Below are 25,669 nucleotides of genomic sequence, written 5' to 3' on the forward strand. Positions count from 1 at the left end.
AAAGGGAATTATATACAACATCTAAGTTTGGTAGGCATAGTGACTGTTTTTTGTTTTTGTTTTCCTTTTAATATCTAAAAATAAGTTGTTCCTATTGACAAAAAAAAAATTGTACTAAAAAACAAAAGATATCTCCTAAATTTGCCATCATAGTACCTAACTATGTGAAGAGCCTTTAATGCATCTACAGCCCAGTACAGAATATGGGACACGGAGGTTTAAAATAAATGCTCTTTATCCTCGGTTAGAGGATAGAGTTAGAGTTAGAACAAGTTACTCCATCATGCATTAAGACCTTCTCAGACAACCTTTATAGGTCATTCAAAAATACTTTTTGGTGTGTTCCAAGCGAACTGTTATTAATGCCTCAAACTTAGGTATCTGCCATTGTAGGTATAGCCCCTTACACAAATTTTCGTGGTTTAGTAGTTTTAAAATATCAATAAAAAACAGTGCTTTGGGGTCTAATATTTACGGAACAAAGCTAATCCTTTCGGGAGTCATTCTATTTAGCTCTTGTATGAAAATGAGAAACGCGTGAGGATACGCTACAGAGCAGGTCAGAAAGGCACAGGGAAAGACAAGTATTACAATTAAAGTTGGAATCAGAAGTGCAAAGGGAAAGGAAATGTTCTACAGTTGAGGGAGCAGCTGGACGAACTCCTTCCAGCCTTTCGCTAGCAAAGTTTGCAGTTAGGTGAGCTGGAGGCGGGTTTTGCTGCCGCCGCCGCGCGACCGGGCGAGCTCGAGTTCCCAGGTTTGTGGCCACCGCGGGAGCCGAAGCGCAAGGACACCCAGGACCGGCCGCCGTGGCCCGTGCTGCTCTCCGAGCTGCGACTTCACACCGAAGGCTGATCAAGGGAGTTCCCAGAGGCTGCCACTTTCCCTTCCGCCCCCCCACCCCCTCCCCCGGCAGCTTCCGTCACCCTGCTTCTAGGAAGTGCTCAAATTAATTTTCTTTCCGGTCTTGATTGAGATTCAAATATCCTGTCCCGACCTTTCGCTGTCTGCCCTCTCTGCCCTTCTTGCCAGTGTTCCTGCCCGCAAAAGCCTCTAGTTGCAGTACTGGGCATGTTGTCTGCTGAACGCTCTCCGGAGAGCTGTTGGCCGGTGCTCCCTCCCGAGGGGGTGACGGTGCGTATCGCGCCCCGTACCCCGGGTTGACTCTTTCCCGTCTTTGCATTTTGGCCCCTCCATTTAGTAAAGACAAGTGCGAAATGTGCGCCCGGAGATGAGCCCTCTCGGCGTCCTCCGTCCGCCCGCCGCGGTGCGGGAAGCTCCCCGGATCCTTGCCTGCGCCCCCCCGCCAGCCTCCCGCGCCGCCCCGGGCCGGTCCACCACCGGTGCTCCGCCGTTCTCCGCCCCGCGCGGCGCAGAGCAGGCGCTCAGCCCGGTTCGCGCGCCATGAGAGCGGCAGCCGCGCGGGCCTGGGGAGCCTCAGCGTTTCCCTCCCGGGCCGGACCCTGCTGGGCATGCTCAGTGCGCCTCCTGGAACCCGGCTCTCCCGGGGCCAGGATCAGTTCTCCGGGTTTTCGCGGCTGCCGAGGGGGCGCTGAGGAGGGGAGGCTGGGAGACAGTCTGTGCCTTGTTCCTCGCCCCCTCCCTCGCGCCGGGCTGCGGCCGCCCGCACCGCAAGATGCGGGCCAATCAGGGGCTGGGGGCGGGGCTCGGCCAGTCACGCCCTCCCTCTGGGCTTATTGAGAGTTATATCAAGAAATTCAGTTCAGAGAGGAGAGAGGAGAGAGAGAAGGAGAGAGGGGCAGAGGAGAAGGGAGAGAGGCAGAGCATGCAAGACAGGAAGGAGCGCCTTAGAGTCTCTGAAGCACGAAAGAAATAACCGATTAGGAATTATTCAGGCAACTGTCATCCCGGAGAGCAGCCGGAGACTAACCATCACCCCAACTCTGACGTTTCCTGCAAGAAGTTAGAGACTTAAGCAGTATTGACATCGGAAAGAAATGGTATGCTTGATGCTGTGGAAAATACCCCAGAGCTGAAGAAGTGCAACTGGATGTTGTGTGTGTGTTAAATACCAGAAGAGCCCAGACCCCGTGGGTAATAGAGACGAAATGTGGAGAGAATGACTAACGACAAATCTGTGAATTTGTTCTCTGGAGTTGCTAATTTGCCAGCCCGAAGCAACACATTTTACAAGGAGGAAACGTTTTGCTGCTTCTGATTTCTCCCCAAACTGGTGCTACCAGATGCATGGCTTTCTATGTGTTGGAACAGATCATTCCTAACTGCAGCATACCGGGAAAGGGGAAAGGTTGAGGCAACTAACGTAAGTGTAAAGTTTCGCATGCACAATTGTAAATTTTGTGTTTAGATATGTCCTCAGTGTGGACGAGGGATGTTTGTAATTGGGTAGACGGTTGGGGCAGAGCTCACCTACTAAGCTGTATCTGCATCCCTACCTGCATCACTCTGCTGGAACTAATCGCGGGCATCAGCTACCGTGCAGCCTAATGCAGATAAGATTAGAGCCTGGGAACTGACCAGTTCTACTCAAGTAGGTAGCTGCCTGGAGGCTTGCACCCATTTAAATTGCAGTTAGGGGAGCATCTAAGCAGAAGCCTTTTTACCTGCGTTATTGGGTTGCAGTATTTATGTGTGGCAGATGTTACTAATATTATAACCAGGGATCAGGGTTAAGAAACTGCATTTTTTTTCCCCCTCTATGCTCAGTAGAAAATATTGTGCTGTTACATGGAAATGTTAGCTGCGTTTCACTTACATCTCAACACACTCTTCCACATCTAGGATAAGGAATCCTGTTTTATACATTTTTAAAAGTTTTAGTGTGCTTCTTAATCCAAATGGGGAGAATTTGGCAATATGGAGAAATGAGAGCAAGGTCTGGGCAGGAAATTTGAAGTCTTGGTATTGTGCTTTTAGGCAATGAGGATATGTAGTGGCCGGTGACTATTGCTTCTGATGCTGCAGCAGCATGTCCGGATGCTTGTTTCCCAGTAAGACTGGATTAGAAGGCAGCTGAAGAACTGGGAGGAAAGAAAAAGATAGTCATTTTAGACGAAAGAGATGACTCAGTGTAGCAGAGAAGAAAACATCACATTCGACATGTGACAAAGCAATTAGCAGGAACCATAGCTAAATACTTAGTGTTTTTCACTTGCACCTAAAAAAACTAAGGGAGCTGGGTTAGAAGCCAGGAGGCGGGTAAGACAGGGGGAGGGGAAGAAGAGAACATAAGAATGCATGTTTTGAATTAAACAGTGTCCTGAAAAACAGTCTGGGTGAGTACAGGTAAAAATAGCAGCTGTCCTTAATTCAAAAGTAGATGAATTTCATTTTCTCTGGGCAACGCAACAAGCAGTGGCTATTTAGTGTTTTCATCCACAGAGTTAACTTGCAAACAGTGGCAGAGCAAACTGCCATGTTTACTAATATGCAGTGGAAAATGTGTTGTGATATTTCATGACTGTGTGTTTTTGTTTACTGAAGAATAATATTGTCTATACGATTGTGTTGACAGTGGCTGTCTCCAAATAAGTGATGAGATGTAATGCATCCTCCAGTCCATGCACGCTTCCTCTTGCAATTCGTGCATCATTCCTCAGTGGAAACCTTTAAACCCTAAAATCCGGGAAAAGAAAATAAATACATTATCATGGACCTGAGGGATTTTTACCTGTTGGCTGCTCTGATTGCCTGTTTAAGGCTGGATTCCGCAATAGCTCAAGAACTTATTTACACTATTAGAGAGGAATTGCCTGAAAATGTGCCCATAGGAAACATACCAAAGGATCTGAACATTTCTCACATCAATGCTGCCACAGGGACCAGTGCCAGCCTTGTCTACAGACTGGTTTCTAAAGCTGGGGATGCCCCTTTGGTGAAAGTATCCAGTAGCACTGGGGAGATTTTCACAACCTCCAATAGAATAGACAGAGAAAAACTCTGTGCTGGAGCCTCTTATGCTGAGGAGAATGAGTGTTTCTTTGAACTTGAGGTAGTGATCCTCCCCAATGATTTTTTCAGGCTGATCAAAATAAAAATAATTGTCAAGGATACCAATGATAATGCCCCCATGTTTCCATCTCCTGTCATCAATATTTCCATTCCAGAAAACACTTTGATCAACAGCCGCTTTCCAATTCCATCAGCAACAGATCCTGACACAGGCTTCAATGGTGTTCAGCACTATGAATTGTTAAATGGGCAGAGTGTTTTTGGACTGGATATCGTGGAAACTCCAGAGGGAGAGAAGTGGCCACAATTGATTGTTCAGCAAAACTTGGACAGAGAACAGAAAGATACCTATGTGATGAAAATCAAAGTAGAGGATGGAGGCACTCCACAGAAATCCAGCACGGCCATACTGCAGGTCACAGTAAGTGATGTAAATGACAACAGGCCAGTGTTTAAAGAGGGTCAAGTGGAGGTGCACATTCCAGAGAATGCTCCGGTAGGCACCTCTGTAATTCAGCTCCATGCCACTGATGCAGATATAGGCAGTAATGCTGAAATACGGTACATTTTTGGTGCCCAGGTCGCCCCTGCAACCAAAAGACTCTTTGCTTTAAATAATACTACTGGGCTGATAACAGTTCAGAGGTCCTTAGATCGAGAGGAGACGGCCATTCACAAAGTGACAGTGCTGGCTAGCGATGGCAGCTCCACACCTGCTCGAGCAACGGTTACCATCAATGTCACTGATGTAAACGATAACCCTCCTAACATAGACCTCAGGTACATTATAAGTCCCATCAATGGCACAGTGTATTTATCTGAGAAAGATCCTGTCAATACAAAGATTGCCCTAATTACAGTTTCAGATAAGGACACAGATGTGAATGGCAAAGTGATCTGTTTTATTGAGAGAGAGGTCCCATTTCATTTGAAGGCAGTGTACGACAACCAATATTTGTTAGAGACCTCCTCTTTGTTGGACTATGAGGGCACCAAAGAATTCAGCTTTAAAATTGTTGCCTCTGATTCCGGGAAGCCCAGTTTAAATCAGACTGCCCTGGTAAGGGTTAAGCTTGAGGACGAAAATGACAACCCACCAATTTTCAACCAGCCTGTAATTGAGCTGTCAGTTTCTGAAAACAACCGACGTGGGTTATACTTAACAACTATTAGTGCCACAGATGAAGACAGTGGGAAAAATGCGGACATTGTTTATCAGCTTGGGCCGAATGCCTCCTTCTTTGATCTGGACCGAAAGACAGGAGTTTTGACAGCCTCCAGAGTCTTTGACAGAGAAGAACAAGAACGTTTCATTTTTACAGTAACTGCCAGGGACAATGGGACCCCTCCCCTCCAAAGCCAAGCGGCTGTGATAGTTACTGTTCTGGACGAGAATGACAATAGCCCCAAGTTTACTCATAATCATTTTCAATTTTTTGTGTCTGAGAATCTGCCAAAGTATAGTACTGTGGGGGTAATCACAGTGACAGATGCAGATGCTGGGGAGAATAAAGCTGTGACTCTTTCCATTCTAAATGACAATGATAATTTTGTGTTGGATCCCTATTCTGGAGTCATAAAGTCAAATGTCTCATTTGATAGAGAGCAGCAGAGTTCCTACACTTTCGATGTCAAAGCCACTGACGGAGGACAACCAGCCCGCTCCTCTACTGCAAAAGTCACTATCAATGTCATGGATGTCAATGACAATAGCCCAGTTGTCATTTCTCCACCTTCCAACACTTCTTTTAAGTTGGTGCCCCTCTCGGCCATTCCTGGCTCTGTGGTAGCAGAAGTTTTCGCCGTGGATATTGACACGGGGATGAACGCCGAACTCAAGTATACAATTGTGAGTGGGAACAACAAAGGCTTGTTTCGGATTGATCCAGTAACAGGTAACATTACTCTGGAAGAGAAACCGGCGCCTACTGATGTGGGCTTGCACCGTTTGGTGGTCAACATAAGTGACCTGGGATACCCAAAGTCTTTGCACACACTTGTGCTCGTTTTTCTCTACGTTAACGACACTGCTGGGAATGCCTCCTATATCTATGACTTGATTCGCAGGACTATGGAGACCCCACTGGACAGGAACATAGGGGACAGTAGCCAGCCTTATCAAAACGAGGACTATCTCACCATCATGATCGCCATCGTCGCAGGTGCCATGGTGGTCATAGTCGTGATCTTTGTCACTGTCCTGGTGCGCTGTCGCCATGCATCCAGGTTCAAAGCAGCTCAGAGGAGCAAGCAGGGTGCTGAGTGGATGTCCCCGAACCAGGAGAACAAACAAAACAAGAAGAAGAAAAGGAAGAAAAGAAAGTCTCCCAAGAGCTCTCTTTTGAACTTTGTTACAATCGAAGAGTCCAAACCTGACGATGCAGTGCACGAACCTATCAACGGGACCATAAGTCTGCCGGCTGAGCTGGAGGAGCAAAGCATAGGAAGGTTTGACTGGGGCCCGGCCCCTCCCACCACCTTCAAGCCTAACAGCCCTGACCTGGCAAAGCACTACAAATCTGCTTCTCCACAGCCTGCTTTCCATCTTAAACCAGACACTCCAGTCTCCGTGAAAAAGCATCATGTGATTCAGGAACTCCCTTTGGACAACACCTTTGTCGGGGGTTGTGACACCCTTTCCAAACGCTCTTCCACTAGTTCAGATCACTTCAGTGCCTCAGAGTGCAGTTCCCAAGGAGGCTTCAAGACAAAGGGCCCCTTACACACCAGACAGGTAAACGAGCACTTTTACTGGTCTATAAGTACTGCATACAAGTGCCCAGTCAACCAGTATTAACGTGCCAGTGTGTCTATTGTTTTGGTCTAACTTTAGCTTAGTTTGAAAGAGGGAAAAAAAAACTTGACCCCTTTTCTGTTCCTCTGGGGCTCAGTCAAGAATTTTTAGAACAGCTTTGAAATTTCTGAGTTCTGAGAATTATTTAACCTCCCAGTTTCCTTCAAATGGCAAAAGATGAAAAGAGGAAACGATTCCAAAAATGTCCCAAGATAATGTTTGCTGAAGAAGAAAACCTGTCCTGATATGCCAAATTCTGCTCCTGGGGTTTCCAAATTGACTGCTTCGAGATTTTTCATATTACCTTTTGATCTAAAAAGTCACCTTCAAATCCCAAGTTTTAAATGACGTTTGAAGGTCTGACCGTAATTATTTTGGAGCTGTGGTTGCTAAAGGGGTTAATTTTTTTTTAGTCTCTAAACAAGATAGTAGATTATTAAATGTACATCAGCTGTGAAGCACATGATTGTCGATAGATTGCAACGAAGCCATATAGGAAGCCTTCTCTTTGATTTCAGATGATTTCATTGTAATATAGTAAATTGGGTATTGAATAGAAAGGTTGGCAAATTATCCATAATGGCCAAAGTACTCTTTCAAGGAAAAAAAAAAAAAAAACAGAGGGAATGCTTTCTCCCTGATATAACCAATTTATACAGAAAAGAATGAATCCATTGTAAATAGTCTCCCATCTTAGTAATGCATAAGTGATCTGTCATAACTCATTTTAAACTGTGAAATATGCCATATGAAGAGGGATTAAGAGGCTGAGAAACTCATATTTCAACCAAATCCAGAATTAGTTTTTCTTAGGTCTAATAATTCCTTGTTAATAAAGATTTAAATGCAGCGCTGTCTAATTTATTTCACTGGTGCTTGTCTGTTGCCATGAAAGTTGAGTGTCAGTAATAGCCTGTAGATGGCACTAGGGTATCATGTCGCTTGTGCTGGCCAATTGCCAATCCCGCAGTAGCAAGAACGGGGGGAGGGAAGGATCAAGCTGGTGCTACAGCCAAAGATACCTTTTATTTAATGATAGTTGCTCTGGAGCAGCTAGCATTTAAATTCATTTGCTTGCTCTTTTGCGATCAGCTCTCACCACACCAACTTTCTAGGATTTCGTAATCCAAGTGCTATCCTTGTTGGTATGGAGTCCACCCACGGCGATGGCCCATCTGAGTTTGTTGAAAATAAGGGACATACAGATTTCAGAAAATTCAGGAAAACAAAATACATTTGCAGGATAGTATTGACAGTTGTTGCCTGGTGTTTGAAAACTCAAGAGTTTTTCCTTTGTTATGTATGTGGGGGTGGGGTGAGATAGAATGTTTTATTGAAACTCTAGTTTCCTCTTACACTCTAGTGTTTATTGCTCTGGAATGACTTTAAGGTTTGGTAGTAATAAGATACTTACGAAAACAATTTTGTCAATGAATCACATAGGTATTTCCAGAACAGTAAGCATAATGCCTATGGATTATTCAACTATAATCTCCACTCTTTAAAGTGGAAGATTAGATACCTAGAGCATTTTAAAAGTCCACATACTTGGAGCTTAAATGCACAGAAAGAAAGGAATTAAAATAAGTCCATATAGAAATTTTAGAGGAGAATATAAAGTTTTTCGATAGAAGTTCAAGTTGGAAGGAAGTATTTTTATGTTAACTCCCTCAGCTTTTTAAGAGAGGTTGGTGTTGTTACATTTAGAAAATTTCAGAGCTTAGTAAAGGTTTATAAAAGTTGGTAAATAGTTAATCGTGTAATTTATGAAGCTAAATATGAAGTAGCTATTAAAAGAAAGAAAATGGCTTTTCTAAAATTTACTTTTAATGGGAAGGTCACTCACAGTATACTGAGATTTTATGATTTGCATAATATCTTGAAAAAAGCTAACATGATGGAAACTTTTCACATAAATTCTGAAATTTGTTTTCCAAAGGAAGAGACTGACATTCTTCCGACATCGTCTTTCTTTTGATGCAAACATGGTGTGTGTTAGCATTGACGTACAGGCCCACTTTTTCTGACTTCTCTGCAAGAGTTGAAACTATATGTAGTACAGAGACATAAATGTTAAGTGCATTTCAGTGAATTATGGAAAAGATACTTTGTTGAGGCTTAGTCATAAGAATATTTGTATGACGTAATCTTTAAAATAGGATGCTGACTAACTCTCTAACTGGAACTAAAGTGCATTTTAGACATTCCTTGAGACCATGTGTCACTGTAGGCATTTTGATGTTCAGACATAGCTATAATTCACGATTATGATAAAGAGCTATTGAAATGGCTTTGCTTTTTACCTTTTAGAAGTTTTCATGCTGAGAAAGAAAAATTGCAATGTTGGAGAAAAGGAATATTGGAAGTAGGGAGAAGTGATGGTGATAGCAAGATGCATAATTTTAGTATAAAAGAGGCATATTTTCTATGAATGAAGAACACAAATTATATACTATCCTTTAGTTTTCCTTTTTTAACTGAACCACATGAGTGTTATCTGAAGATGTTCTAGTTAAGCTAAAATAAAAATTCTTTTTTTAGCTCCTTCACTTCAACTGGTGGCTTTTATACAAAATGTGCTCCTGAAGCTACATAATTTTGAAAAAGTAGGGCTTATTACAACAAAAAATTTCAAAGGAATTTATAAACATATAATCTGTGAAGATTTTTAGTTGAGTGGGCACAGATTGCTGTTAACAGGAATACCTTTTCACTTAATGTGCTGGGTGATGTGTGAGTAAAATCCAAGACTCTTGAGTAAAGGGTTACCGAATTTAAATATCATTACTTTGTATCATCTATACAATGAAAACATAATGTCTGACTCTTGTACCATGAGTTTGCTTAGAGTGCATTGGTTCTTACTTTGTCTCCTGTTCCCCTGCTGTTTTGCCTTGTGTGACCCTGCAGAGAACATTGGAAGCCAGATTCCTCATCCCCTCTCTTTCACTGAGCTTTCGTTTTCTTCAAATATACCAAATCGGCCACTGGATTTTCCATGAATTATTTCACATGAATCTTTGGAAGTATTCTTAGCACTCACAGATTGAGTGAAATGTCCCTTTAAAAAAAAAAAAAAAAAAAAAAGCAAGGTCATGTCTTGGTATTTATTCACAAAGAAGCAGAGTTCACTGTGACAGGGTTAAGAGGATGACAACATAATCAATTCCAGTAGGACGTTAAGGGATAAAGCTCATTGGTGTATTTTTCTAAAAGAAAAATATATTCTTCGTGGAATTATTATTTTTATAATGTGTGATGTTAAGTTTCCAAATTTTAGGGTGTCTCAGAGTCTCCTGGAGGGTTTCTAAAAATGTGGGTTAGCGGAGCCCTCTCCCAGAGGTTCTGTGTCAGTGCCATGAGGTTGGCCCCAGTGACACTGAAAATTTACATTGCTGACGAGATACTCGGCCATGTTGGTGCTGCTAGTCCAGGGACCATACTTTGAGAACCACTGCCTCAGCATGTTGGAATCAGACACGTCAGCTCCTTTCCCTTTCAGATGATCATTTCCAGAGTACCTGCTTATGCACAGCCCAGCTCTCGGTCCGCTTATTGACAGCCGGTTTATTGTAGCTGGAGGGGCTTTACAGTAAGCTGTTTATTGCTATTTCCCAACCCAGTTGACAGCATTCGGGGAATTAATTTTCTTGGCCCCAGTGTGCTTTTTGTAGGGGGGATGAATGAAAATGTTTTTAGTTTTTTGTTTTTTTTTTTAAGTGACCTATTTACATGTGACAACTTCTTCCAGCAATAAAACAATCTGTGAGAGTTGTAGTGGAGTTTGGTTCTGGGTAAGCAGTCATGTTTAATTTTCTAAATGAAATGCTTATTTTAGAGTTTAAACATCCTGACTTTGTGCACAATTGAGAGTACTGGCTCGTATATACATCTGGGTATATATTGAAGAAATTATACATTGGGAATGTGTATGCATGCTACACTCAAGTGCATACTTGTACTTGGACTGTGTAAAGGGAGTTGCTACAATTCCCAATCATTTAGAGATACTATACTACATTTAGGATTACTTTTCATTTTTGAGGAATCCCCCCGCAGCCACTAAAATGCTATGTCCTGTAAAACGCGTGAGGCAGTCGTAGAATTGCTCTTGAGGAGCATGAAAAAAATGCCATTGAGAGTGAAGGGAGCAAATGTTTTACTAACTTTACTAATGTAAAGTTAGTAAAAAACTTTAAGATACTTTACTAAGTTTTGCAGAATATTGTTGTCTGTTGAGCGCGAGAGGCACGTGGAGAAAAATTGCTCCCCCAAATCCAAGTTTTTTTTAAAGTGTTGTCAGTTGTGATTTTTATTTCTACTCCTTCCCTTTGGCTGAGTGCCCTCTGACCATGAAATAAATCAGTATGAGGCAAAGGATACCCAGAGCCCTTGGACTGACTTAGGAATTTGAAGTGAGGGTAGGCCATCTATTCAAACTGGCTACCTTTCCTCTTGGATTTGTGAGACAAATACTTGATTTTTTTTTTCAACTCGACACAGCCAAGCTATGAAATTCAAGGTGCATTTTAGTATTCATTGCTAATAACCTTAAGGAGAATAAAAATAAAAGTTGCCACTATATTAAGCATAGATGTGTCTTCTGATTACTGAATATGTGTTAACACAGAGAATATAATTTCTGTAGTTAAAATACTATCTCCTAAATATTGCAATTATTTCTATATATAGAAACACTCTAAACTGATGTTCCCTTAGTTTCAGATGAGTCATCCTTATGGTATCACAGAACATCATTAAAATTACCTTGCGAATATTGTACTTGTGATAATGTGTTATATTTTTATGGTATATGTGTAGTCTTATTAAATGTTTCAAGCTATAATGCATCTTCTCATAATAGCACAAATTAAAATATATGTGAAATAGTAACAGAGAATTTAGATTTAATGAAAAACCTCAAACCTAAAATCACATCTCCTCATAACTAATTGTGAATTAGTTTGACTCTTGAACTTTCATTTTTCATGTTGACACACATGAGATGTGTGTAAACTGTGCCCCAAATATTAGAAATGACCTCTTACTGAATTATTTCTCATATTACATTATCTTATCTGACAGTACTGAGGTATGAAAGTGAGACCTGTAAATTATTTTCTCAGAAGCTCTGTTTCCCCAGTTTTACTTGTTATTCAGATTTTTTGATTTCCAATTGTTTATTGCTTGGGTGGGAATGCAGAAGTCCCCCAGATGCTAAACACTGCAGTGTTTGTGTTGGGCTGGCGGTACCAGATTGAGCGTTTATAGGATCGAGGGCCATGTCAGCTGTACTGCCCTCGTTTAGTACTTCCTAGGTTTGACTCTGTCAGAGTTGAACTCTTAGCTTATGCATTGTTACTGACCACAACAAAACTGAGTTTGGTGGATTATTTACCACTTTCATTTAAAAATCTCTGCAGTAAGTATCCTCTGAGTTTAGAGTGGTGTCTTCTCTGAATGTAGGGTGGTTTTGGAGATCCTTTATTCAAACTAGTCTCTCGCTAATATTAACAAATCAGTTACTATCTTACATAGTCCACATAATTGGGAACTAAGAATTATTTAACACAGATTTTAAAATTTTGGCTTTCTTGATGGTTGGCTTTATGGTTAATATATTTTCCAGAATTTCACATACCAGGGCCCTAAATTTGCCTGTTTTGTTTTGTTTTGTTTTGTAGTCATAGGTCAGATGTTAGTGAGAACTTGGGACTGCAAGTCAATGACATGACTCTGAAGTTTTCAGTATCTCGAGGCATAGAAGTTCAACAGCCACTGTTGCTAAGGTGATACAGCCTTTTTAATAGTTAGGACCCCCCAAATCTGCATCAGATCACAGAGGAAAATCCGAATCTAGAAAGAAGATCTCTCATGTAAAGACTCTGCTATTTAAGATTTCATCGGTTATTTCAGATAGCTGTTCAATCTGTCAAACATTTCATTTGGAAAGGAACACATGCTTTTTACCTTTGTTTGATACAAACCTATTGGGCTGTCAGTCATCAGAAACACAGAACAAGAAAGACATATTACTATGATTGACATTTTGGTTTTGATTTATATTCTTTTTTCCCGAAGCCAAGATTGATTAAAATGGAAATTCCTAAGTAAAACAACTACCCTTTCTTAACGGTAAAGAATGATGGCAGGAACAGGCTGGGAAAACAACCCATATTTAATCTCTCACTCACATGTTTGTCCTCTAGACAGTTTGTATTCTATAGTCAAGAACGGTAACAGAATTAGTAGAATGTTCCGAGCCATAATATGACTTTAAGGCATTCAGAACTTGAAGTCGTTCATTAAGGATGTGTTTTTACATACTTATCCATTATTTAAATAGCATGTGAAAATATTTCCCCTGATCTTTAACAGTCTGATTGATTACAGCGCCATCAGCCCATATCACATTTAAAATGATGGACTTGGGACCACCTGTACAGCTGTGGGTAGTGGAGTTATAAGCACCATCTTTGAGGCATACTTGATTAATTCTTCCTGGTCACTTCATGCTCATTATTCTGGAATTCCTTGAGAAAACAAGTGAAATTAACTTAACTTTTCTTAGAAGGAGCCCCCTACAGCCTCACCACTCGTTATTTTATATAGATTCTTAAACTGTATGTGCTGCAGGGAGATGGAAATTTGGTCAATTTTACCGTGCTTGTATAATATCTTATATTTTAACATTCTTCCATTGCTTGTCTTTCTATCTGACCATCTCTGCCTCTTAGTATTACACTGCTTGCGAATATCCAGTCTCTGGCCTTTTTCAGTCTGTTAGCAGTTGATTAAGAAATACTCTAATCCCTTCCAGGATATTGAGAAACTAATGGATTGCAGAGTATTTGGATCTTTAAGCTTCAATTGTAAATGGTATGAAGAATTGTCATTGAGCTGATATTTGCATATATCTCTCCCAGTGCTAGTTACTTTGCCTCCTTTTTGTCCTCCTAATCTTCAGCTTTCATTCTAAGAATATTTATTTTGGTCGGAAATAAGCATGCCAGTGATAGAAATTTGGGATTCACCTCCAAATGAATGCCATCACAGACAGGGAAGTTCTGGCACATTTTGCATAGATCTGTATGAACACAGTGAACCCTTCATAAGCTCTTAGATTGCAGGAAATCAGTGCTGAAAATTAAGTGGGGTTTTAAAGATTTGCAGAGTAGAGAGCTTTGTATAATGCTGGTATTGCAGGTGCCTATTAAATATGAAGTAAAGGCTTTGTAATACAACTAGCTAACACATTTCCTTCCACATTAGAGTGATTTATTGCCCAGAGAATTAGTCTTGCCTATTTTTTCCCCCAAATGCAGAAACATTGGAAGTGTCTGAAAGAATTAAAATCCCAAATGTATGCCTTAGAATAGACAGATTTGCTTTTTGATGAATCTAAGTGATTCCAAGTGGACAGTGCAGGCCTGCTCACACTTACCTTTGGGACCTCCAATGCCCATGATCTGGCTTGCAACTCTGCCTGAGAAGAAGCTCTCAATTGTGTGTGTAGATTCTCCTCTAAACGTAAATCAGATTAAAACCCTAGGTATCTATGCAACTACAGCATTACCATAATGAAGAGGGCTGGCTACTAAGTGAGTGCTTTGATCCTCATAGGAATTGATATTGAAACATTTCTCAAGCTGTATTTTTAGAACTCATCTTTGTTCCATTTGTAAATAGTGTGTATTTGTAGCACAGCATCTCATTCCAGACATATGTGCATTTCAATATATTTACCTTCATGACAGTATTCAGTAAAATGCCTTGCAGTTCTTTAATACTTAATGTCTTTGGCCCTGTTAGATATAAATCGGTGGAAATAGCCATGCATATTTTTCAAAGACTTTACAAATCCTATATTTTTGCCTACTAGAAAGAGCACATAATCCATGCACAGTCCACTAGGTACAGTGGACTTGCTGAGAATCATCATAGATGATTGATTTTTAAAACAAAACAGTTTTGGTGCAAGACAATAGCAACCGCAATTCAGCAAATGAGGTTTTTTCCCTCATTAAACAAACCTCAATATGGAGAAGAATGGAAACACAGAAGGATGTATAAAATGAAACCATATCTTTTATAGGAAGAAAATGTCTTCTGCTGACAGTAGTTCCATAGTAGATCTTTTCTTTGGGAAAAAAAAAAATTACTGGTGCTTTTTTGGATTCGTAAGATGCAACCAATCTGTGCCTCTGTGTGATAGCAGCTGCATGCTGAGGGCTTTCAAATACCCAGCTACATAGGATTCTGCAGGAAACTTTTTGTAGAAGGTGCAAGTGACAAATGGAGACAAAATGGAGTGAGTTCTGAGTTGTGAGTTGATGCCCTCCTGTGTCATATATTCATGTCATTGAACCAATTTTCACATTGAGAGCCTCGAATCACAATAGCCTTCCTTCTGTTTGTCAGCTGTGAACACACCTGCACTGGCGACTTTCCTTTGCTCCGTTTCTTGTCATTCACTAGGTGGATTATATTCACTTATGTTACTTGATATACATCTGTTTTCTTAAGTTTCCAGATAGATTTTAAAATGACGCAAAACTATTTCTGCCTGTCTATTCTGCATGTCTGTGTATTTTGCTCAAGAACATCCATAAAGTATCAACACACCCACCATGTGTCCTTTCTTCCTAGAAATAGAAAATCTCTATAGTTTTCCTTTGCAATTTTCTAAATCGAGTTTTTCTTACTGATAACTGTTTTCAAGGTGAAGAAATGATGTCAAGTTTAACTGTATGGATTAATGTTTCAATGTATCCCCAATCTTCAAATTTCCAACACAAAAAAGATGTTAGAATTTTTATAAAAATAAATCCTCTTTTTGCTGCAGAATTGAAATGAGTATCAAAATTACATTAAGTTGTAGTAAAAACAGACACAGTCTTTAGGATATTTTAGTTTGACATGAGCTCATTCTTGGTCTTGACAGCAAAATCTTCTGCCAAGCACTGATGGCAAAATATGTTGAATTCATTGATTGATTTTTAAACATGGTAATAATTAAGCAAAATCATTTTGACACCTCAAGTCTCTGTTTTAGACAATTAAATTCTGCTTTCGCTAAGGTTATTGACTTCTGGATGATACTGGAAGCAACACTCCTTGGGGTTTAAACTATTCCTGTAGGACCATCTGTTATTGGCAAGACTGTGCATCCTCTCCAGCCAATGCAGTATCAACCCCAGGCACAGATTCAGGATTGTTCAAAACACGGCCCTGGTTCCTCACAGTCCTTCAGTCCCAAGTGGTAACTCAGTTAAGCCAAATACTGGTATATCGTAATTTAAGGCTAAGAATTAAGGTGACTGTAAGAAAGTTCCCTAAAGTAAGAGATTGTGTATTTCCAAGATCAAATCTACAAAAATTCCTAGGAGTGAACTTAGTAGGCATTCAGTAAATGTTGACCGAACTGGAGAGATAAGTTGATATTGGAATCATACTTTATATATGTATAACAGTTCCATTGATTGAGTCCCCATAACCATATAAAGAAGATATTCCATCTTAGTCAGCTAATATAGAAATTGAGATTCAGAAAATATGTTTTTTTTTTCAAGTCACATGGCTAAAGTCAATGGCTTTTATTTTCAGTCTAGAACCTACCTTTACACTGGTATTTCTTCCTTATGTGTGGTCTACTTTTATTTGTAGAACCCTATTTTTAGGCTATATATAAGTTTGAAACATTTTCCTCATTAGGGGCATATTTTTGTTGGAAAGGATTACAACCCATTTATATATTAAAAATACATATATATATATATATATATATATATATATATATATAAAACAAGGCAACTCGGTGCACCCAAAATTATTTTTCACAAGTTACCTTCCAGTAAGCTAACTTTAGATTGCATTAAAATGTGGTAAGCATATGACACACAAGAGCTCATCTGTACCCATTGTCACTGTGACAGAGGCAAAAGTGAATACAGTACCTATGGAGAGAATGAATGTTTGGTTTCACCTACCATCCATATTTTCCTCTATAACATCTGTGGCCTGATGACAAAAGCTCTAATTAGTTTAAAGAATTGTCTGTGGCTTAGGGGTCACCATGCTCTCCAATCTAAGAAATTATGTTCTCTGGCACCCCTCCTTTCACATTTCTGGAGGTCTAACTTAACCATCCTATAGATGAACTAGTATGGACTGTCTTAGACTCTGCATCTTACCATTTTGATTTTTTAACAGTGAAGTATAGTTAACACCTTTGTATCATTTATCAGTGTCTTGACTCAGTGGTTCCTGCATGTAGATCAGGGAGAAGCAGAAAATTAGAAAACTGCCAAACTGCTGATTCTGATGGACATAAATACTCTCCTGTCATATAATCAGACATCTCTGCTTTTTCTCTTCTCCCTAATTTCTTCCACACTGCTATGTCTGCCCATTGTCTGCCCATCAAAATACCCCCCCCCTTTTTTTTTTTAAATTGGGATATAATGGGAAAAGAAGGGATGAACTAAATCAACAGGATCAGATTTCTTTTTTTTTTTTTTTTAAGATTTTGTTTGAGAGAGAGAGAACACCCGAGTGGGGGAGGGGCAGAGGGAGAAAGAATCTGAGGCAGACTCTACACTGAGTGGGGAGCCCAACACGGGGCTAGATTCCACCACTGTGAGAACATGACCTGAGCCAAAACCAAGAGTTAGACACCTAATGACTGAGCCACCCAGGTGCCCCAGATTCCTTTTATTCTAAGCCTCCTCATCAAAAATTTTTACTTAAACCTTTAAATACTTGGATTATTGAGTGAGTAACTCTAAACGTAATGACCCATAAATTTACTTGGTTACTTGCTTGATAAGCACAGGTGTTTTAGAGGTAAAAAAAAAAAAAAAAAGAAAAGAAAGTTGTTACATTAAAGTTCCCTTAATAGACTTTTGAGTCAAGCCAGACATCACCCTAGAATCACATATGAATTCTATAAAAAGAAGGAAAATAATAATTGAGTAGTGACGAGAGCAGTGTCTAGCTACTATATTAATTTTAGAAAGATAAATTTGGTATCTAAAAGAACTCACAGAATAGTTTCTCAAGACTCAAATGGGCCTTCGAGACTCTTTGGCCTATTTAATTCTTTTTCCAGGTGAAAAAAAAAAGGAGACCGAAGAAATAATTTGATATTTGGAGTAGGAAAAATGACTCCATGAACTGCTACTAGAAACTGTGACATTGGGCACATCATTTAAATGTACCTGTCCTAGCTTTCCTCGTCTGTAAAATGAATGTAATCATGCCTAGTCCATAATGTTATCATGAGATGAAGACATGGGCCTCTGTAAATGTCTGCCCCATGGTAGGCAGACACTCAAAAACAAAACAAAACACCCCCAAACAAAACCTACCTGCCCTTCTCTTTGTTCTGTCCAAGGATGCCGGCTTGCCTCTGACAGAGGTGCCAATGTCACTTAATGCATGTTCTCTTAGTTTTGCTCTTGGTGGTTTTTTGGCTTTAACCCACTGAGCCACCCAGGTGCCCCTCTTGGTGGTTTTTTGGAATCTGAGTTTTATATCTTTTCAATAAGAACTTATCTCTGTTAATCTGCCTTTGGTTTAAAACTTTTTTTTTTTTTTTGGATGCTTAGGATTTCTGAAAAGTTGACCTTGAAACAGCATCAGAATAGTGCCGACAGGATCTTATGCTTTCTTTTGATGTTAGTCCCTATTGTTTCACATTTATATAATTGCTTCATCTCTCATTTTGAGTATTTCACCATTTTCATTCACATGTTGTATTTAAAATTATTCTGCTTTTAGCATTTGCTATTAATTTACTTCCCTGTTGATTACCCATAGGAACTCCACCCGTCTGGGGATTTTCACCTTATACATCACTCCTATTACAAAACAACATATAAGAGAGCGAATCTGTTTCACAGTCAGTACTTAACACAGCTGGAGCCATTTGAAACCTGCTGGTTTTTGCTTCCAATTATTCCATAGACTAGAAAGCATCTCTGTTGAAGTAATGACATCCATGGTGTAATCAAACTAGTTAAAATGCCTTGGAGTGTATGGATCATATTTCTGGGATTCATCCTATGTAAGTCAGAAGTATAATAGCCAATAGGTTTTTTTTTTCCTATCTTTCTCATTTTAAAGTAATATACATTCACTTATTAGTACGTTTTTAATGTATGAATATGCAAGTTTATAATGTTCAACTATGTGGATGACATAATAACATAAACAGGATCCAACAAATAAAAGTATAACACAATATGATAGTATCTGAAAAATACCTTTTCTTAATATCCTGAGGTCAAAATCATTGCCTTATGTTAGACTAGCTGAAGTCATCAAGATAAAGTTATTGATTTGGATTTGGAACAGAATGTAGTGGGGATTTGTTACTAATTCAATTAACTTTATCAACCAAATAAGTAGATTTGGCCAATTTTTAGTTGGCTTCATTGTGACTTGGATTGTAGAAATTAAAATTTTTTTTTATTTGAGAGAGAGAGAGAGCATGAGAAGAGGAAGGGTCAAGGGAGAAGCAGACTCTCCACTGAGCAGGGAGCCTGATGCAGGACTCCAGGACTCCTGGGACTCCAGGATCATGACCGGAGCTGAAGGCAGTCGCCTAACCAACTGAGCCACCCAGGAGCCCCAGAAATTAAAATTTTAACTTCTTATTAACCTTTCCTACCTTCTCAGTATGATAAAATTGTTTTTGTATTGGCATTTTGGTTTAGTTCTAATTTTATATATAGACAGTTGCTAAGTAAGAAAAAAGGATTTTAGAACAAAAACAATATGAAAACTTATTCCTTGTGCTCAGAAAATTTGAATCAAACAAATACAACATGGCACATTGGCATGATTTCCTTTTAGACTACTGCTTGTTTTGTGCTAAGATGCCCTATCTTACAGTAGTGGGAAGTGAGCAGAACAGTGACAGACATAGATTACCTTGAGTTATCAGACTTCATGGAGTTGTAAGGATTATAGCATGGCATTTGGTAGCTGTTCAATGAATTTTGCTTAATTCCACCACAAGGGCAAACATGGAGATAATCAAACAAAACAAAGATGTTAAATACATCTTAAATGCCAAGAATCAGGCTTTAAGTATTCAGATTTGTTTTTGTTTTTTTTTTAGATTCATTGTTTTTTATAAAAAAAAAATTTAGTCTTCCCATGGCATCAATCACAAGTAAATGTCTACTATATATTGCCAAATGTAAGTTAAGACGACCACCATTTTTTCTTGTCCATTTCAATGAAAACTTCTGTTAACTCTTAGAGAAGTGATCGTTCATCGCAGAAAGTATATGTAAATTCCAGTTCAGATAATGACCAAACACTTATTTTATGAAGAAAATTATATTTCTTATACTGCAATTCTCATAACTCTCCTTCTATGAACAGGGTCCACTTGATTTTCTCCCCTAGAAATGTGAAGGACCTTTACTGCCTGTTGAATTCTTATTTGGCCGTAAGCCTGACAACTAGACAATATCCATCCTTATCACTAGACTGCTAAACCATGTTACACTTTCTTTCATGGATACTAAAACTTATGTCAGAATTATATACTGTAGTTTTAAATGTTTATTCTTTTCTGAGAATATTTTTTTATCTTTTAAAAAATACATAGCTACGATTTTTTTTTCTGCCAAAGACCTGTAATATGATCTACTGATATATCATCTACCTATATATGTTATATATATGTGTTAATCTTTATTTTTTATGAATTTGGTTATTTAGTAGACATCTATTGAGTAACTTCAGTGATCCAGAAACAGTGTTAGACTGTGGGATTTTTAAGAAAATAAGATACTTGTATTTGCTCTAAAAGATTCCACCGGGTTTTAAACACAATACTTTTTTTCTTGGAATTCCCTTACTTAGAATATGAGTTCTCTCTGTTTTAAATTGATGTCATCATTTCCCTGAAATATATTTTTGAAGTCTTTTTTTTTTAACTAGAGCTGGAGACTTGATCTTTCAGTACGGTAATAAAATTCTAAGATCTATTACTCTAATTATAAGAATGCCACACTTAAATTTATCCTTTGGTTAATTTAGAGGGAAATACACTTTTTCATCCTTAAAATCACACTTCTTCTACAGGCAAAGGTGTTAATAAAATATAGTTGCAAGAAAACTTCATTTTTGTAACTGTGAGATTAACATATTTGCTATATTAAAAATCATTTTAAAAACATGGCACACATTGATAATATTGAGTAATAACCTGACTTGAAGAAGACAGTGTTCTCTACAAATGGAGTTTCACTTATGCATGGATCCCTTTTTAAAGGGACATTTTGAATCATGGTATTCTGCAAAACAGCCTTCACCCTTTGAAAAGACATAAGCTTAAATGGAACATAGATGTTAAACTCTGGCTAGAATAAATGTTTGGCTTAATTGGCTTTTACCTCCAGATGGTTATGAGTTGGGTGAGTCCATTTTCTTATGAATATTTATCACAGTATTTCAAGGAATGGATGCAATGAAGTAATGTTGAAAAATAGAGAGACCTGTATTGTATATTTTTTTTTCTTAAATTGAGAAACATTCATATCCTGAAAATTTGGTTTCCTTTAATCACAGAGGAAAATGTCGTAAGTGAGCTTTACATTTCAGACAAGACCGACTATGATTTTTTTTTTTAACTTTAATCATTTCTAGAACACTAATTTACATATGGATGATGTTTATATGAGCAGGTCATTTCAAAATTTTAACACAGTATTCAAACAGAATTTTTTAAAATAATGCATTTAATGCCTCACCTGTACTTTTCTTGTGCAGACATTTTTTAAGACAAATTTTTACTGCCAGAAAATGTACTATTTTAATTGCAGTTAGGCTTCAGTGATAACCATCAAGCTGGTGCCTAACTCCAAAAAGATCTTTCCAACTGTTCTGTGGATACTCAGGCAACTATCTCTCAGTAATTGCTCTAACGTAAATGAGTTACAAAACTGAAACCTTAGGAATATGTACACCTTAGGAATAAAATGTGTAGTGACATTTAAATATACTGTTTAAAATATAAACAATTTGGGGGGGAAGTGATAAACTTATTGATACGACCGACTACTTAAATAACCTAATCCACTTTTCAGTGTGCATATATGGACAGTTAGGTAAGCGAATTCAGTACCAAGAAACAGAATAGATAAAACGTAGTAAAATAGATACATTTAAATAAAGGTTGGATGTGGAAATCACATGAATGTTATTCTGTCTGCAGTAACCATTTCTACATACAATCAGAACTGTGATTGTTAACTTGGTGTTTTTGCATAGTTTTAATTCTTTGCTTATTATGATTTCTGTAAGTGACTATGCATTGCTTTACCAAAGAAAATGAACCCATAGGGGTTAGTAAAACATATAGATTTTCCAGTTTTTAAAACTTTGGTACTTCTTGCTTTCTAATTTTTGGCAACAATCCTATCAAAAAACACTTACACTTCACTAAAGTTTCACTTAGCATCTTGAGAATTAAATTTTCTCATCTGAAAATTAGATCATGGGACTCAGCAATTTTTTCATTTCTATTAAAAATTGAACTATGGCTTTAATTAATACTTAGGCAACCTCTTTGGTGGATATCCTCATACCACCCAACATCTGTCTGGCCTACTTCTTTCTATCATTTGATAAATGTTCAAACAGTGCAAATCAGTGTTGACATTGACTCATGAAAAACAATTACAAAATAAACCCTATGTTTCAGTCTCTCCTGACAACGAACGATTTGCAGTATCGCCATTGTTTGTATGATCTCTGTTTTCACTCTCTTGCCTTAGTGTTGATAACAGAGCATTGCCTTTATCTTCTTTGAGGTCTCTACCTGATTAATTTTTTCCCTTCTGAACTAGAAAGTTAACTTTTTTCCTCCTACATCAGAAATCACAAAACAGAAGAACTCTAAAATCTCAAGCAGATTATTGGTGTTTATAGATTGATTAGAAAATTATCCACTTAAAACAGTATGTAGCTACCCTATTTTTATCAGTAATACTACTCTGAATTTTGTTTTCTGTAAAAGCATGAAAATGAATTTTAGTATTTTAATTTTTGTGAATATGGAGACACATAGTTTTGGGATAATGTGTAAATAGAATTTTTGAAAAGTCAAAGGGGTCATTTGGATTGATGGTGGTGTTTATGATCAGGATATGTCTTAGAAAAGCTAATTAAGCCTAGTGCTTGTTGATTTTATTGGCAGGCTGTTCATTCAAAGACAAAATTGGGTTAAAATGAAAAAATAATGTAAATAATCAGAACTGTCAGTCTATTGCAGAAGGAAAATCAAGTTTGGGGTTAAAGAGATTGAACTGCAAATTAGCTGACATAGTCCCCAAATATGCCACCTGAGTGTCAGACGGCAAGTGCTGTTTGCTTACAGGACTATACTAGAACTATGTTTCGCCACAACAGAGCAGCCTACCATATTCTCTCCAGAACAGTGCAGAAGCAGGGCCTTTTAGGATGGTTCTGAAATCTGAAAGGTAGGTAGCCCAGGAATGCTTATGCTCATATCTAATCCCTCAATGATTTCTGACCCTCAAATATGCTTGCATTTATCCTAACTGCACTGTGTTCTGTCATCTTAGAAAAACTTGAGGAAAGAGCAGTTATATCAGTGTTTTTGCTGGAGGTATTACAAAAAGACTGTTTTACACTGTAGGTGGGCGTGTTTCTGAGTTGACAAAGATGGAGGAGGTGTAGTTCTAGAAATGCCACATGTTGGCCACAAGACACTTTTTTTTTGTTTTGTTTTGTTTTATATTAAGCAACCTCATCTAATGCTCACATCTTGAATGTGCAGCAGTAGAGATGCCTTTCTTAACCATATGGCTACGTGGACCTGATATTTTATTTATTTTTTTTAAAGATTTTATTTATTTATTTGACAGACAGAGATCACAAGTAGGCAGAGAGAGAGGAGGAAGAAGCCTCCTTGCTGAGCAGAAAGCCCGATGTGGGGCTCGATCCCAGAACTCCAGGATCATGACCTGATCCGAAGGCAGAGGCTTTAACCCACTGAGCCCCCCAGGCACCCCCTTATATTTTAAAATTTTTCTTCTATGGATATAAGGTCATTTGAAGGTTATTCAAAATAAAATCCCCATACTGTTTAATGTTACTAATCCAGGCAACAACAAATCATAAAGAATCTAAAAGAACCTAAAAGTAATATAAAACAAAACAATAAACCACAAAGATCAGGTGTCAAATGAATACACTGTGATTTTTGCCTAAGAGGATCTTCGCTATTTTGAGCAGGAATTGGTGGAACGAGATGTAAGCAGTTACTGGCAAGGTGAGCAGCTGGACAGGCCAAGTCTTAAAATCCTATGAGTTTATGGAGCATTGTCAGTGTGAGCCATTCTGGGGACAATACAGTGAATCACAGCTATATGATTAATCAAATCAGTCCTCTATTGTAAAAGTACAAAGACAATGATGTCCATTGGCATCTGATTTGGAGTTGGATATTTGTATATTAATGAGTTTGTGTAGACTGTGCCTTCCAATGTTTTGCCTGGAAAAGAAATTCATTAGGAATTTGGACAAAAGCAACATTAGACAACCATAATAGAGTTAGAGTAGCCTATACAGAGGAAAAGCTAACATTAAGAAGAATAAACTCATTAATCCTAATAGTATGTTATAGAGGTTGAAACTAATTATCGAGTACTTTAACATGATTCATCATTACTTTATTACTAAAAGATGTAAACATGCTTTAAACATATATAATAGTAACTGGCCAAAATAAGCCACAGTAATTTCAGCTAAATAGCAAACAGTTTCACAGGAGGAATGAGGGATATTTGGGGCTCTGAAAGAGACGATCACAATATTCACTTTGGCACCCTTATCTCTTTATTTCTAAAACATGGCGAAACTAGATTTCCAACAGCAGATAAGGATGATAGCCAACATTTACTTGAGTGTTCACTGTATGCTTGGCCTTCTCAACCATTTACACGTATTAACTCCTTAAATAGGAACCGTGACCTTGTGAGTCAAGAACTATTATTAATATCCCTCTTTTATATCTGAAAAGAAGTTAAATGATTTACTTAAGGTCACAGTTTTTGTAAGGGAAGAGTAGTTCAGGACTCGAACCCTCCCAGTGTTCTACCAGAGGCTTTGCTCATGGTTGCTAGGCAATACTGTCTCTTCATTGAACTTTAAGTTAAAAAAATAACATAAAATTGTGGTGCATCACCAGGAGTCAGTTGTGCCCAAAATAAATTCTTTGTGTGATGGTATAAAGAAAAGGGGGCAAAGTCTAATGTGTTTTGTTTGTGATTCCTTTTGTGCACACATTTTTCTGGTAAGCACTTGGCACGATGATGCTGCCGTCCCTGAGGCACGGGTGGTTCTTTCCCGTTTGCAGAGAACCTTCTTCACAGACGGTATTCAGCAAGAGTAGGAATAGCATTTGTATCTTTTCAACAGTAGGATTCTGAATAGTTTTCACCAACGGTAGATCTTAGCAGTGAATTTAAAACATTCTGCTCATCTCAAAATAGAACAAGAGTTTTTTGATTATCCTTTTTTTAAACTACTCATATCCGATAAGAAGGGAAGTAGAAGAGGGGGAGGTCAAATTAGAATGATAACAAAAAGATCTCTCTTCTGCCCTAGACTAGAATGATGCTGTCTGACTTTTTAGGCAATTTTTATTGCAATCCCTGTTTCTGAATGGGTCAGCAGTGCCAAGCACCACCCACCTCTGCATAAACTTGCCAGCTCAGATCAGCCTATTTGTAGTGCACAGGGAGAACACATCTTCATGTCGATTAGAAACATGCATAAAAGTATTGTTTATTAACTTTTAGCCCTTTTCTCAGGTTTTTCAGTTTTATCAGCCACAACCACAAAATTAGCCATTGATTTTATGCAGTTCTGTAAATAAATCATATGTTATTACTG

General features: G+C 38.5%; 1 protein-coding gene across 1 annotated transcript in view; it reads left to right on the plus strand.

Annotated features, from left to right (window-relative positions):
- Positions 1 to 1,725: 1,725 nt before the first annotated feature.
- PCDH9 (protocadherin 9) overlaps positions 1,726 to 25,669 on the plus strand; it is an 886,469-nt gene continuing 862,525 nt past the window's right edge. Inside the window, exons 1-2 of the mRNA XM_080798244.1 lie at positions 1,726 to 2,284; positions 3,497 to 6,667. Coding sequence (XP_080654370.1) covers positions 3,632 to 6,667 — 3,036 coding nt within the window. The 5' untranslated portion in view covers positions 1,726 to 2,284; positions 3,497 to 3,631. The remainder of the gene's footprint in view (positions 2,285 to 3,496; positions 6,668 to 25,669) is intronic.

This window comes from Martes martes, assembly GCF_963455335.1.
Source record: "Martes martes genome assembly, chromosome: 3".
Classification (NCBI taxonomy): Eukaryota; Metazoa; Chordata; class Mammalia; order Carnivora; family Mustelidae; genus Martes; species Martes martes.